This window comes from Salvelinus fontinalis, chromosome 19, assembly GCF_029448725.1.
Source record: "Salvelinus fontinalis isolate EN_2023a chromosome 19, ASM2944872v1, whole genome shotgun sequence".
NCBI classification, from domain to species: Eukaryota; Metazoa; Chordata; class Actinopteri; order Salmoniformes; family Salmonidae; genus Salvelinus; species Salvelinus fontinalis.
This window is the reverse complement of record NC_074683.1, coordinates 11,826,794-11,842,349: the sequence shown is the minus strand read 5'-3', so window position 1 is coordinate 11,842,349 and position 15,556 is coordinate 11,826,794. Positions and strand designations below refer to the sequence as shown.

Genomic DNA, 15,556 nt, shown 5'->3' with positions numbered 1-15,556 from the left:
TTGTTAGGAGTTTATTGGTATCCAGAAGTCCTGATTTGATGGGTTTGACTCTGCTTCTCCTTTAGCTGGCACATGTCCCCCACACACCCCCTGGCTGCCTGTGTGTGTTGCCTGGTTCCACAAACTGCTTTCTTTTTTTCGCTCCAGGTCAAGTCTGTCATCAACCTCCTGTTTGCCGCCTACACCGGAAACGTCTCAGCACTAAGGAGGTCAAGTATGCAACTCTCAAATTCCCAGAAACACCAAACATAATGACTGTCCCTCAGTGTTTACAACGGCACTAAAGTCCTGCTGTCCATGATATGCAAATTATATATATTTTTATCATGTTAATTTCATGACAATTGAATGATTAGATCTTCATAGTGATAAATCATCTTTTGCATCTCTGACTTCCGTGTTCTTTCTTTGGCAGTTATCGTCCATCTCGTGACACTGCTGACCTGTTTCTGTCTGTCTGCAGATTTGCTCTGTCCTCCATGGACATGGAGCAGAGGGACTATGACTCCAGGACGGCTTTACATGTGGCTGCAGCAGAAGGTACTTCTCACAGCCTCCTTTTCCTGTCACACACAGGGACAGATTGTGTGTGTGTCAGGGTCCTCTGGGAGTGTTTGGCAGACCCCCTCTGTGTCGTAGGGTTAATTTGTTGTCCCTCGGTAACTGCACTGTGTAGTGTTCGACGTCTTTGCTGCAGTGTGTGAGAGAGAAAGTGTGTAGGAGTGTGTGTTTGTTTCTTAAATAACCCTGTCATCTGCTCTGCTTTCAGGACATGCAGAGGTGGTGCGCTTCCTCTTGGAGGCGTGCAAAGTGAACCCTGTTCCCATTGATAGGTATGACCACTTTGTCTGTCTGTCTTATCTGTGTGTGTGTTTTGGGTGGGTAGGTAGGTGTGGGTGGATGAGAGACTGTATCATATACTTGTGTGACAGTCTACAATGTACTCCCACTCAAAAGAACACTTATGGTCAACCATGAGGGATTTATTTGAACTGTACCCTATAGCATTTTCACACCTGAAGAGTCGTGTTAGTTCCCAAAACGAATACCTTTGTAGGCCAGTCCAACCCCAGTCAGTCACACTGCTCATTATCTTTCCGGTAGGTGGGATAAAACCCCAATGGAAGAGGTCTTGCATTTTGTCCATCACGACATGGTCACCATCCTCCAGGACTATCAAAACAAGTACAACCCACAAGAGGCCCCCAAGAAGGACAAGGAGACAGCAGAGAACAACCTGGGCGGCCTGCTGTAGTGTAGACATCCAAGCCAGTTGATGGCGCCACGCTGCTTTTGTATCCTCTCTATTAGACTGCTGTTTCTTTGGTGGGATAAACACTTTTTGGAGTGACTTTTGTCGACTTTGTATGATGACTTTATTTCTGAACTGTGTGTTTGATTAAATGTGTTTGACATTTTTTATACTCTTTTGTTTTACTGTAAGTGTTTTGCTTGACCTTTTGTTGTGTGATTTGGTGACGGTGTTGCTTATTTTTGCTGTATCTTTCCTCTTTCGTCCTCTAGTCTTTCCCTCACCAAGTGTGTGTGTGTGTGTGTGTGTGTGTGTGTGTGTGTGTGTGTGTGTGTGTGTGTGTGTGTGTGTGTGTGTGTGTGTGTGTGTGTGTGTGTGTGTGTGTGTGTGTGGTGTGTGTGTGTGTGGTGAGAGTGAGTCCCAAATCGAAGTGCAGAATCTGATTGAATCTTTGTGACATTGGTGTGCAATATAAAGTGATATTATTATACATATGCTGCTACATGTACATTGTATATTTATGTACTGTATAAAGTAAATATATTTCATGATATCAAGTACCAATACTTAATATAATTCAATGTAGTAGTTTAGCAGTTTGGTATTTTTCCTGGAGGGCCACAATGTGTAGTAATCTTTGGCCAAACCAGGCACACTAGAGTCTATGGAGCGAAATGATGTTGAATCTGAAATATAGTTTATGTTGGCACTAATATCACTCCATAACATTCTAGCTATTTGTCTTGGTTAATGCCTGGTTGGAAAAAATGAAACAGACTGTAGCTCCTAAAGACATGATGGGCTACCACTTGGGTAGAAGCACTATATGGTCCTGTAGCCTACTTTGTCACATGTAAACAAGTTTAGGATGCCAAGTGTTACCAAACATCCTACGCTTCCACTAGTCCCAGTCAAACTTATCTTGACCTTTATCAACCCTACTGCATATGCCATTTAGTTTTCATTTCAATTTCATTTTATTGTACTTTGTTTGGGTAGGCACAAGACACTTTAAAAAAAAGGTGTATATTTTTGGTCTAGTGTTCTTTTTTTGTATTACGATTTTCTCATAACAATGGAATTTTACTTCTCTATTGGTCAATACTGTCTGCTATGCGCACACAGTTGTCTGTTGTAGATCTGGAACCACTGATAGAATAGGGGAGTATCTGTGGCCACATGATAAACACTAGTCTGGCATCAGTAGTCTGAAAATAGGAGGAAACCAGTTGCACATGTACATAAACATATGGCAGGTGACATTATTAATATTGTCAAAAACTCATCCTAGATGTCTCACACTTTTTGAATGAACTTGTGCCTTTAGCCAGGATCCAATATTCCCACGGAGCTGGTGTGTGTAAAGGACCATATAAAATCATCTGAATGAGGGTTATTCATGATTCAGTGGGATTATAGCATAGTTGAATTCCATTTCATTTCCAATGAGTTTAAGAAATGAATGGAAAGCCATGTACTGATTGTATTTGTATGTTATGAATCGCTACTTGAATACGTACAAGAACAGTTTGTTGATTTAGTGTGTCAGTTTTGTGGAGGTCCAATATGAATGTAAAATCCAGACAGTTGAGGAATGACACGCAGTATGACATGAGCGATACCAAAAACATAGCTACTGCAGTCAGTTTACAACCAGAGTTTTTCTTTTTTAATTTGTTTATTGCTTAAACACACATTTTAACACAGCATAAACCAATACTGATGAAATTAGAAATCAAAGCAGTGGTAGGTTTTATGGGGAAAACATTCAATCAAATCAAATCACATACACATGTTTAGCAGATGTTAATGCGAGTGTAGCGAAATGCTTGTGCTTACATTTACATTTACATTTAAGTCATTTAGCAGACGCTCTTATCCAGAGCGACTTACAAATTGGAAAGTTCATACATATTCATCCTGGTCCCCCCGTGGGGAATGAACCCACAACCCTGGCGTTGCAAGCGCCATGCTCTACCAACTGAGCCACACGGGACCGTGCAGTAATATCTAACAAGTAAGCTAACAATTTCACAACAACTACCTTATACACACAAGTGTAAAGGAATGAATAAGAATATGTACATATAAATATATGGATGAGCAATGGCCAAACGGCATAGGCAAGATGCAGTAAATGGTATAGAGTACAGTATATACATATGAGATGAGTGATGTAGGGTGTGTAAACATTATATAAAGCGGCATTGTTTAAAGTGACTAGTGATGCATTTATTACATCCAATTTTTAAGTATTAAAGTGGCTAGAGATTGAGTCAGTATGTTGGAAGCAGCCACTCAATGTTAGTGATGACTGTTTAACAGTCTGATGGCCTTGAGATAGAAGCTGTTTTTCAGTCTCTCGGTCCCAGCTTTGATGCACCTGTACTGACCTCGCCTTCTGGATGATAGCAGTGTGAACAGGCAGTGGCTCGGGTGGTTGTTGTCCTTGATGATCTTTTTTGGCTTCCTGTGACATCGGGTGGTGTAAGTGTCCTGGAGGGCAGGTAGTTTTCCCCCGGTGATGCGTTGTGCAGTTGCTGTACCAGGTGGTGATACAGCCTGACAGAATGCTCTTGATTGTGCATCTGTACAATTTTGTGACCGTTTTTGGTGACAAGACAAATTTCTTCAGCCTCCTGAGGTTGAAGAGGCGCTGTTGTGCCTTCTTCACCATGCAGTCTGTGTGGGTGGACCATTTCAATTTGTCCGTGATGTGTACGCCAAGGAACTTAAAACTTTCCACTTCTCCACTACTGTCCTGTTGATGTGGATAGGGGGGTGCTCCCTCTGCTGTTTCCTGAAGTCCATGATCATCTCCTTTGTTTTGTTGACATTGAGCGTGAGGTTATTTTCCTGACACCACACTCCGAGGGTGTAGCATAAGAACAGCTTCATTGGCACAATGGACAATAACCTTGCACAATGTTCTAATCCAACATTCTAATGTATATCTGCTTAATTTGTCAATTATGTTAGTGTTGGAGCCCCTGGCTATCCATACATTTAAAAAACAACAATATGGTGCCGTCTGGTTTGCTTAATATAAGGGATTTGAAATCATTTATAGGTTTATATTATAAGTATATTTTATCCAATTACATTTTTGATACTTAAGTATATTTAAAACCAAATACTTTTAGACTATTACTCTAGTATTTTACTGGGTGACTTTAACTTGAGTAAAAGTAAAGATACCTTAATAGAAAATGACTGTCATGTATGACAATTGGGTATCTTTTCCACCCCTGCCCGGATTCTGTGTATAAGACTTTTAGCAATAACTTTTACCCAACGCGACTTCGCTACGATCATGCTTGCTTCGTCCAGCTAAGTATCACTCCTAGAGATACTGAATATGCCGCTGTTAAGTGGAATCGTTATTTTCGTTTGAGTTGGTTGTTCAAGGACGCCTGACTACGTACGGAAGCTTACTCAACGAGTCGTCTGTATAAACAATGGTTCGTTGCGCGACAAAGCAATGGCCAATGCACGTATACATTTTACGTATGGGTGCTCCCGGGAATCGAACCCATAATTCTTGCGATGCAAGCGCCATGCTGTACCAACTGAGCTACAGGACCACAGACAACAATAGCCAACGTTACGTTTCTCTCAAGATTAGAATACTTGTGTTGTAGCTATACAGTATCAAGTTAGCTAACGCGCTAGCTAGCTAGCCACAGTAGCTAGCCAGGGATCCAGTTTGCATCCATGCCATTTACAATGTTATGTATTGCTCATCATTGTTGCCGGCTGTTGTTTATGTAACCGGTGCTGTACTGCACCGCTGTAACTCTGCGTTGTGTGTGGTTGATTGAGACTATAGAAGTGGACTTTGGAGATCAGATAGTTTTAATCAAGCAGAATTCACTCTGCATCCAAAAGAAAAGAAAACATGTGTAGAGCACATATGTTCTGCGAATCGTCGCCTCTTCCTCTCATAGTGCATCAAGATGATTTTTGAATACAACATTTAGTACAGCCTCTCCTTATTAAACATAACATATTTTACATAGATAAAACCACATACCTGCATCCAAAAGAAAATCAAACATGTGTAGAGCACATATGTTCTGCGAATCGTCGCCTCTTTCTACAACGGATGCACAATACAAGGGACTGGGATCATTCGAGGAGCTAGCCATCGTTCACACATACACATGCTAATACCTTAGCTAGCTATTAACCACGTGTTGAATTCAGAATGTTGATATCATCCTAAAAAGTACAACTACAAGTGCATCTTAACAATACCATCCACGTATGAGTAACCTCTAAATATACAACATTATTCATGAACAAAACACTGTGTGTATGACATTGTGCTTAAAAAATCAAACTTTTCTGAAGACGACAGAAAAAGCCTATCATAGTGCATCGAAATGATTTGAGCACGCAGGACATAACGTAAGTACACACCCCCCTCCTCCCAGGATGCAGGCGTGCATAATAACAATTCAACATGACATAATATTATATGAACCTGGTTAAATTCACACAGTACTTTAACAACTGTTACATTTACTTATTTATTTGTTGTCTCATCACATTATTGTACAGAAAAACGGAAACGTAGCTATTACACCAGTATTTATTGTTTCGAGTGGTCTTTTTAGTGGTATGGGGATCCAGTATTGCGTCGCTGATCGCATTGATTGACAGATCATCCCTGAAGTTGTTTTATTACGTAAAAGTTCTTTCACATTGTGACGTTGGCTGAGTTACCGTATAAAATGCGCTAGTTTACCTCTTTGGTAATCACTTGGTAAAGTTTTACATGATGGGAACATAGGCTCCAGCTATAGACTTTAACCATGGAGGATAATAAGGTAAGCCTATGAATTGTTAACAGAGAAGGCCTATGCAGTGGTGCAGGAACCGCTGCGCCGTCTTTTTTTTATGCTGCGGCAGGAACCACAGGGTATACAGGACATGCCGATAGGGGTGCCGCAAGTAGTGGCAGCTGGGTGGCGGTGTGGGCTAGCTGTTTTTCCGTCTCTCTTCTGGATGATAGCAGTGTGAACAGGCAGTGGCTCGGGTGGTTGTTGCCCTTGATGATCTTTTTAGCTTTCCTGGACTCAATTGCGTGCTATCCAATTCCAAAGCGCGTATTGAAGATATTGGAAGAACTGTCCACATTTACTTTTCATCAGCCAACAAAATGAGTAGGCCTAATGAACAGCAAATGCATTAGCCTATGTCAATCTACTATCCCCATAGTACAAAAATTGACCTATTCTTTCTGTGTGAGATATAAATATTCCAAACAGAGTCTGGGACAGCTGTGGGATGCGATAGATCCCAAAATGAATACAACCGTTAGCAAAAAATGAATTTACCATGGCTAAGGGCTGTATCCAGAAAGTTTTGCCTAAGAACAGCGCTTAGCCATAGTATACTGGCCATTATAAACTGGGTGGTTCGAGCCCTGAATGCTGATTGGCTGAAAGCTGTGGTATATCAGAGCGTATACCACGGGTATGACAAAACAAATATCTTTACTCTTCTAATTAAGTTGGTAACCAGTTTATAATAACTCTGCGTTGTGTCGTGCGTACGAACAGCTCTTAGCTGTGGTATATTGTTAAAGAATGGTCTAATTTGTTCCAATCAGAGTTTAAACGAAGATGATCCATGTGATCATCAAAGTTTGGGAGGTCAAGTCCAGAAAATGAAGAATGATATCCTGGGTTTAAACTATCCAGAAGATATTGAAGTGAAGGATCCCCTGCCTCAGATCGAGCTGAAGGCTGTGACAAGGAGAAAAGTTAAGGTGAGAAAATAGATTGAGGAGAGAAAGGGAAATCTGGGGTCTTACCTGTCCACACTCTAAATTTGTCCAATATGCCATACAACATGTTGTTGTGAGGTTGAAGGGTAAATTGTCCTTACAACAGACTTTCATCTCTTAATATTCAGTCACCAATTGTTTACTGTAGCTCTTCTCAAAGGCCTGTACAGCAACGGCAACATACAGTATGTCATTAATGACTGTATTGTCTTTTTAGACCAAGAGGAGGACCAGTGCCAACAGGTCCACAGTTGAACAGAGCACTGATACTGATGCAGCTGAGAGAGATTTTGTTGATAATCAGAATGATGAAGATGAGGAAGAGGTGAAGAAGGATCCCCTGCCTCAGATGGAGCAGGATGCCGTGAAGAGAAATACAGTCAAGGTAAGGGGATAGATTGAGCAGAGATGTGGATATTTGTGATATCTGTCATGTCTATAGCCCATACAATACCCTTTTATCTCCTAATAGTAAATCTAGGGCTGACTCCATTTGGTCGACTGGTCGATAGTTTGGTCGATAGGCTGTTAGTTGACTGGGATTTCTTAAGTCGAGCAGTCGCAAAAGTTTTTTTTCTTCATGGTGCACATGGACACGTGTCTGATTCGCGCCTGTCTCAGTTGACTAATCCATTGCCGAGGCCACAGGGATGGCACAGTCCATCACGCTAAGACGTGATACTGAAAATGTATATGGTTATATTATGTCAAAATAATGGTGCAACACTAAAAAATCAAATATTATTTTATAACAAATGCGCTTTCTCCCGCGTTGGATATGGTCGCTGTCTGTGGTTCTGAAACATAATCTTCAGTGCTCCGTAGAATTGGTGCCCTTCCCTATGTTGCTATGTGCATAATAGCATAGTTAACCAGCATATTGGGATTGAGAACAATGCTGCAGAGGCAGCAGCAGCAGCAGCAGAGACGGGGACACAGCCCTTGCCTTAGCCTAATTGTCTAAGAAAATTGAGGAGAGAGGAAAACCCAACTTAATTAGGTCTATAATCAATAGCCTAATTGTTAAATGTGCCTGGCTTTGTAAATCATCCATATATATGTATTACCAGTCAAAAGGGTTTTTCTTATATTTTTACTATTTTCTACATTGTAGAATAATAGTGAAGACATTAAAACTATGAAATAACACATATGGAATCATGTAGATACCAAAAAAGTGTTAAACAAATCAAAAAATATTTTATATTTGAGATTCTTCAAAGTAGCCATCCTTTGCCTTAATGACAGCTTTGCACACTCTTGGCATTCTCTCATCCAGCTTCACCTGGAATGCACCTCAGAGAAGGGCCTCTTGACTCGTTCCATCGTGGGCTCCATGTTGGAGGATGTTGACATGGTGAGAACTGATGGACACGAGATACACCGGCCATCCTCCTCAAAGTCCTCCCTGTCCATCACCTCTGCCATGACCAGTGGGTCCCAGAGTGATTTTACAAATTCTCTTCCAGGGACTCCAGTCCCCAATGAGTGGCCTGTTGAAAGCTATTGTCCTATCATTAGGAGTTCGGTCATTGATATGAGTGACTCCTCAACTCATTCACAAGGGTCAACAAATTACACAAGGCAAACCATCTCTGCCATAGTTGACACTGTTATGGAGGTCATTCCAAGAGAAGATACGGAACACATAGCCACTGCAGATGATGTCACTTCTTTTACAAGAAGACTTGCGAGACTCAGCCCCAGGGACGGTCTTCAGAACTTCTCTCATGAGCTCACTGACAAAGTTTATGAGCTCATAAAAAGTCACAACACCCCCCAGGCTCTTTTTGTGCCAGCTGGCAAGAGCGTGTCTGACTCTATTCTTTTGAAGCTGAAGACAGGATTGAATGCTTCTGAAGAATCCAGAGAGTTTCCATCTGACCTTGTGTACTCCTTTGCTGAGGAGTCAATAAAACGTCTGCTACAGCAGATTGTCTTCTGGCTTCCTCCACCATCACAAGGATCAGATTTCTGTCAAACTATCGTCTCTGATGGTTCTCTGCAGGACACAAGCCGGCTTATCCCGAGCTCTTCTGCCATCTCCATTAGTTCCTCACCGGTTTACTGTGACACAAAGAGCCTTTTCACCAATATAATGGTCAATCAGGTCATGGATACCTGTTCTGTGGCCTCCAATTCATCAGAAGAATTATCAGAGTTGATGAACATAATCAATGGGTTGTCCCCAACTGATGCTGGAACACTTGACTCTGACAGACCGGCTCTCATGACCCCTAGCCGTCAGTCTAGTGCCAAATCATTGCCTAGACCCTCTCTGTCTGGCAGCAGCACACACAACGGTGGAACTGTGGATATTCAAGTTTTAGGAGAGATGGAATCCAAGATGGACAACAAAGATATGGAGATGTCTAGTGTCTCTGTGCATCCATCAACTCCATCAGCCATGGACTCTGATACACATGGATCATTTGACTCCACTAGCAATGACTACACCTCTTTGGTACTTTTACTGATTGTTAGATTGCTGACAATGATCACCCCTATCACATTACGGGAATCCTCTGACATTGGTGAAACATCAAGAGTTCTCACAAAGAGGATTCTGTCTGAGTTCTGTGGCACCTCAGGCCTTGAACCAACTCAAGCCTACCCCCAGAATCTGAAAATCAAAAAGATTTTCAAGGCTGTCTACAAGGGGCTTCTTCAAGAATTCGGGTCAGAGAAGATGCTCCAGGTTGCAATGAAGTCAACGGATTATGCATTTGACGATGCCCTGGTCAAATCATTAACTAGGGAACTACTAACTAAATGCAATGAGGCTAGCTCTTCACCTCCCTCCATGACCCAGTTGTCATCACACAATGCACTTGGCAGTGACGAGGTAGGTAATTCTGGGCTTCCAACAACTGGTAGAAAGGACAAGAAGAGAGGAAGATTCAGCGCTCTCTGTGGACTTAACCCAAAGGTACATATGTCATCAAAATACAAATTATAAAGATGATTTTTATTCATTACGTACAGTATGATGGTAAACACTGATACCTTTTGTGTGCAATTTCTCCTACTGTACAAATGACTGTTTGTTACCCAGTGTACAAAGAAGGTCAACAAGAAGAACCACTGCACTCCAACACCTTCCCAGAACCAGACACCTGCCGTCAGTGAAACAGGTAACTCAAATGTGTACTGAACAAAAATATAAACGCAACATGCAACAATTTCAAAGATTTTATTGAGTTACAGTTCATATAAGGAAATCAGTCAATTGAAATAAGTTCATTGGGCCCTTATCTATGGATTTCACATGACTGGGAATACAGATATGCATCTGTTCGTCACAGATACCTTATAAAAAGGTAGGGGCGTGGATCAGAAAACCAGTCAGTATCTGGTGTGATCACCATTTGCCTCATGCAGCGGGACACTTCTCCTTCGCATATAGTTGATCAAGCTGTTGATTGTGGCCTATGGAATGCTGTCCCACTCCTCTTCAATAGCTGTGTGAAGTTGTTGAATATTGGTGGCAACTGGAACACGCTGTTGTACACGTCAATTCAGAGCATCACAAACATGCTAAATGAGTGACATGTCTGGTGAGTATGCAGGCCTTGCGACATGGGGCCATGCATTATCATCGGCGGACGAATGGCACGACAGGATCTCGTGACGGTTTCTCTGTGCATTGAAATTGCCATTGATAAAATGCAATTGTGTTCGTTGTCCGTAGCTTATGCCTGCCCACACCATAACACTACAGCCAACACTACGCCATATACGTGGTCTGTGGTTGTGAGGCCGGTTGGACATACTGCCAAATTCTCTAAAACAACATTGAAGGCGACTTATAGTAAAGAAATAAACATTCAATTCTCTGGCCACAGCTCTGGTGGACATTCCTGCAGTCACGATGCCAATTGCACGCTCCCTCAAAACTAGACAACCAGCGTTTTTCCTTGCTCCTATTTTTCCCAGCCTCTGTCTCTGAGGCATCTGTGGCATTGTGTTGTGTGACAAAACTGCACATTTTAGCATGGCCTTTTATTGTCTCCAGCACGAGTTGCATCTTTGTAATGATCATGCTTTTAACCCACAAGAGTCTAAGCCCTGTCTAGACCGAGGGGTTTATATCGGCCTTACTGCTATTAGCCCATACAAACGCACTGAATAACAGATTCACTACATGTCCTAAATCTGAGAGATATAAGAAAGTTGACGAATATATATATATATTTCTATATATTTTTTGCGTGTTTTTAACCCCTTCTTTTTGGCACTAAACAGTCTAAACCCTGGGGGGGCCTATGTAACACTTCTGTGTTAAATAGGCGGGTTGAGACTGCTAGGCTACCTGCCGCCCTACATTTGTAAATTATGTAGAATATTAGCATTTAAATAATAATAATGCAATACTAATTCTTCACACTAACTAGGGTCAGTTAAAGAAAATGTTATGTTTACATTATGTTTTTCAGCAATTGTCAATGATCAAGAATCCTGCCGAACAGAGAGTGTATGCTCCACAAAGAAGAAACCAAGGAAGCGTTCGCTCATTTCCAGGATGTTTTCAGCTATAGGAAAAGCCTTGTCCAGTCCCTTTACTTCCTGCTATAAAAGGAAGACCACCTAATCTATATTTCATAATAAATATTTGAAATAAACATAATTGCATTAATTCTTCATGTTGAGTGTTTTTCATTATATATTATTGGATAATATAAAGTGTAGTAGTAGAAGTTGTATAGTTGACTATATTACTTTTACTTTTAAAATACATGAAAAAAAAAAAAAAAAAGAATAGTGTGCACTTCTAGGTACAGTTAAGGTCTGATGTTTACATACACCTTAGCCAAATACATTTAAACTCAGTTTTTCACAATTCCTGACATTTAATCCTAGTAAAAATTCCCTGTCTTAGGTCAGTTAGGATCACCACTTTATTTTAAGAATGTGAAATGTCACAATAATAGTAGAGAGAATTATTTATTTCAGCTTTTATTTCTTTCATCACGTTCCCAGTGGGTTTACATACACTCAATTAGTATTTGGTAGCATTGCTTTTAAATTGTTTAACTTGGGTCAAACGTTTTGGGTGGCCTTCCAAAGCTTCCCACAATAAGTTGACTGAATTGTGGCCCATTCCTCCTGACAGAGCTGGTGTAAATGAGTCAGGTTTGTAGGCCTCCTTGCTCGCACACGCTTTTTCAGTTCTGCCCACATATTTTCTATAGGATTGAGATCAGGGCTTTGTGATGGCCAATCCAATACCTTGACTTTGTTGTCTTTAAGTCATTTTGCCACAACTTTGGAAGTATGCTTGGGGTTATTGTCCATTTGGAATACCCAATTGCGACCAAGCTTTAACTTCCTGACTGATGTCTTGAGATGTTTCTTCAATATATCCACATAATTTCCCCCCCTCATGATGCCATCTATTTTGTGAAGTGCACGTGAAAAACGAGTTTTAATGACTCCAACTTATGTAAAGCGGAGCGACACAGGGGAACCCAGGAGCAGACTCAGATGAGGAAACGGATGAATGAAACAAAATATTTATTGTCACACAGGGAGATATGGATTGCAGATCCGGGGAAGCTCGGATGAGTTGCAAAAAAAACAGATGTGGAGACTGAGGTTGGAGTTGGCTGAGTAGAACAGGGTAAACAGGTCCTGAGGGGAATCCAAGGTAGTGGTGGTGAGTAAAATCCAGAGCAAGGTAGTTGGGTGGTGAGATGTGGAACAGGAGACAGGAGCCAGAGACAGGGCGGTAACTGCAATGAGAGGATAAATGGTGTCAGGCAGGGAAACAGGCACAGCAGAGTAACAGGATCTTGAATAATTATAAATGGCTAGACTATATAGAGAATACATATATGGCAGCTCTGCTTCTAGCTCCTAAGCAACTTTGCAGTATTTGCAGTGTGTTATTCCTTACATTATTAGGCCATAATTTTTTTTGTGTTATTACAACAGCCGGAAATAACTTTTGGATTCAGAGTGGCGGTAACTCAACAGCATTATGACCAGGAATTTTATTTATTCCCGAGGCTGCTCCAAAACACAGCTGGCGGGGAAGAGGTATTCGGAGTGGACTTCTAGTCCGAGTCAGGAGGCGTGCACACCATCCACCGCTTCCAAGTATATTATTTGCAAATGTTCAGTGTCTGGATAATAAAGTAGACGAGCTCAGGGCGAGGATCTCCTAGAGAGACATCAGGGATTGTAACATACTCTGTTTCACGGAAACATGGCTCTCGGGATATACTCTCCCCATCCATACAGCCAGCTGGGTTCTCACTACCAGGGTTGGGTAGGTTACTTTCTAAATGTAATCCGTTAGTTACTAGTTACCTGCCCAAATTTCCAATCTTAACCTGCCACAAGCTACTTTTGTGTCAGCAAGTCTCCCCAGTGAAAAAGTCCATATCCACCACTCCATCTCTCATGTACAGACCTTTCAAGTAGCTGCACTTAACACCTCACTGATACTGATTGTGTAAGCTACAAACCCAAATTGTCTACGGAAATGTAGCTAACAGTAATAACATTGCAGACATATTCAGAAATCTGGGCTGAAATAATAATTCAGATGAAAATAAGAAATATGATAAACTAATTAAGAAATAAGTGACCAGATTTTTTTATTGAAAACCATGGACATAAGTTTTGGGTGGGGGGAAGGGCGTGGTGCGGTTCCTAGTTCATTTTTTTTTTTGCACATAAAAGAGTGAAACACCACAACAGGAATAAGGGTTGTGGAAAGTGTCAAATTTGGTAGGACTGTGACAATTTACTGTCTTGAAAAAATATATACAAATACAAATGTGAGAATTTACTGTCTTGAAAAAATATATACGTATACAAATACAAATACCTAGGTGTCTGGTTAGACTGTAAACTCTCCTTCCAGACTCACATCAAACATCTCCAATCCAAAGTTAAATCTAGAATTGGCTTCCTATTTCGCAACAAAGAATCCTTCACTCATGCTGCCAAACATACCCTCGTAAAACTGACCATCCTACCGATCCTCGACTTCGGCGATGTCATTTACAAAATAGCCTCCAATACCCTACTCAATAAATTGGATGCAGTCTATCACAGTACCATCCGTTTTGTCACCAGAGCCCCATATACTACCCACCACTGCGACCTGTACGCTCTCGTTGGCTGGCCCTCGCTTCATACTCGTCGCCAAACCCACTGGCTCCAGGTCATCTACAAGACCCTGCTAGGTAAAGTCCCCCCTTATCTCAGCTTGCTGGTCACCATAACAGCACCCACCTGTAGCACGCACTCCAGCAGGTATATCTCTCTGGTCACCCCCAAAACCAATTCCTCCTTTGGCCGCCTCTCCTTCCAGTTCTCTGCTGCCAATGACTGGAACGAACTTCAAAAATCTCTGAAACTCGGGGCCTCCCGGGTGGCGCAGTGGTCAAGAGCACTGCATCGCAGTGCTAGCTGCGCCACCAGAGTCTCTGGGTTCGCGCCCAGGCTCTGTCGCAGCCGGCCGCGACCGGGAGGTCCGTGGGGCGACGCACAATTGGATTAGTGTCGTCCGGGTTAGGGAGGGTTTGGCCGGTAGGGATATCCTTGTCTCATCGCGCTCCAGCGACTCCTGTGGCGGGCCGGGCGCAGTGCGCGCTAACCGAGGGGGGCGGGTGCACGGTGTTTCCTCCGACACATTGGTGCGGCTGGCTTCCGGGTTGGAGGCGCGCTGTGTTAAGAAGCAGATATGGACGTATTCTTAATTACAATGTCCTTTCCGACATGTTTTCCACTGATGTTTTCCAGGAGAGATGTCAGCGGTTCAGGCCAAACAGCCAATGACCAAGGGAAAGGCTCACACAGTTAGCATGTTTCCTGCTACCTTCAGTCAGTGCATTTTCACTCTGTAGTGTCAACGTATGGTACTGTGCTGGCCCAGATCAATCCTGTCTTCATCAGTTAGCGTATTTCCAACCATGCCAGCCCAGAATGGTTCAGTTTGGATTATACACAAGTCAAGACATTAGATCTGGAACTAGTGTGTCAGGATAGATGATAACACAGAAGAATTACCACGCTTTACATTGTTTTACCTGGAGGGAGGGAACTAGTGTGTCAGGATAGATGATAACACAGAAGGATTACCACGCTTTTCATTGTTTTACCTGGGGAAGGGAACTTAATTTAATAAGTATTGCTTTTATTAGAAGGTTTACATTGCAAACAATTTGATGGGCTTAGATTCCATACAGATTGAGTCTGCCTTGATGTCAGCATTGCACATTCTTCTCTCACATCCTTATCTATGTAGTTATTTAGTTGGAATTGTTAGTTTAATCTCAACACACTCTCTGCAGATACAGCTGCAACCTTGTAGAGTTAATACAGAGATGTTCAAGTACTGTATTGTACTCAACCTTTATTTAATGTAGTCATTCATAATGTCATCTCTTTCCAAAGGAACAAAAAAGTATTGGTCGACAATAGAGGTGGATGCAGTTGAAGATTCCTTGATGAATTTTATCCGAATGGGAAAATTGCCTGGAAAACAAGACTGTGGG

At 41.9% G+C, this 15,556-nt stretch overlaps 2 protein-coding genes across 7 annotated transcripts in view; both read left to right on the top strand.

Moving 5' to 3' along the window:
- LOC129816366 (uncharacterized) overlaps nucleotides 1–2,782 on the top strand; it is a 42,038-nt gene extending 39,256 nt beyond the window's left edge. For 2 of the 6 annotated variants that reach the window (XR_008753541.1, XR_008753543.1), the window contains exons 2-5: nucleotides 148–209; nucleotides 416–540; nucleotides 770–833; nucleotides 1,105–2,782. The gene's annotated coding sequence lies outside the window, so the exon portion shown is untranslated. Of the gene's footprint in view, nucleotides 1–147; nucleotides 215–415; nucleotides 541–769; nucleotides 834–1,104 lie in introns of all 6 variants that reach the window. The other 4 variants (XR_008753542.1, XR_008753544.1, XR_008753545.1 and 1 more) reach the window with 3 other exon arrangements.
- Nucleotides 2,783–3,253: 471 nt separating this feature from the next.
- LOC129817011 (uncharacterized) lies at nucleotides 3,254–11,637 on the top strand. Its single transcript, XM_055871996.1, has 6 exons — nucleotides 3,254–6,084; nucleotides 6,870–7,028; nucleotides 7,264–7,431; nucleotides 8,326–9,975; nucleotides 10,102–10,180; nucleotides 11,483–11,637. Exons 1-6 carry the CDS (start codon nucleotides 6,070–6,072, stop codon nucleotides 11,635–11,637), a joined length of 2,226 nt encoding a protein of 741 aa, XP_055727971.1. The 5' UTR covers nucleotides 3,254–6,069.
- The last annotated feature ends 3,919 nt before the right edge of the window (nucleotides 11,638–15,556 follow it).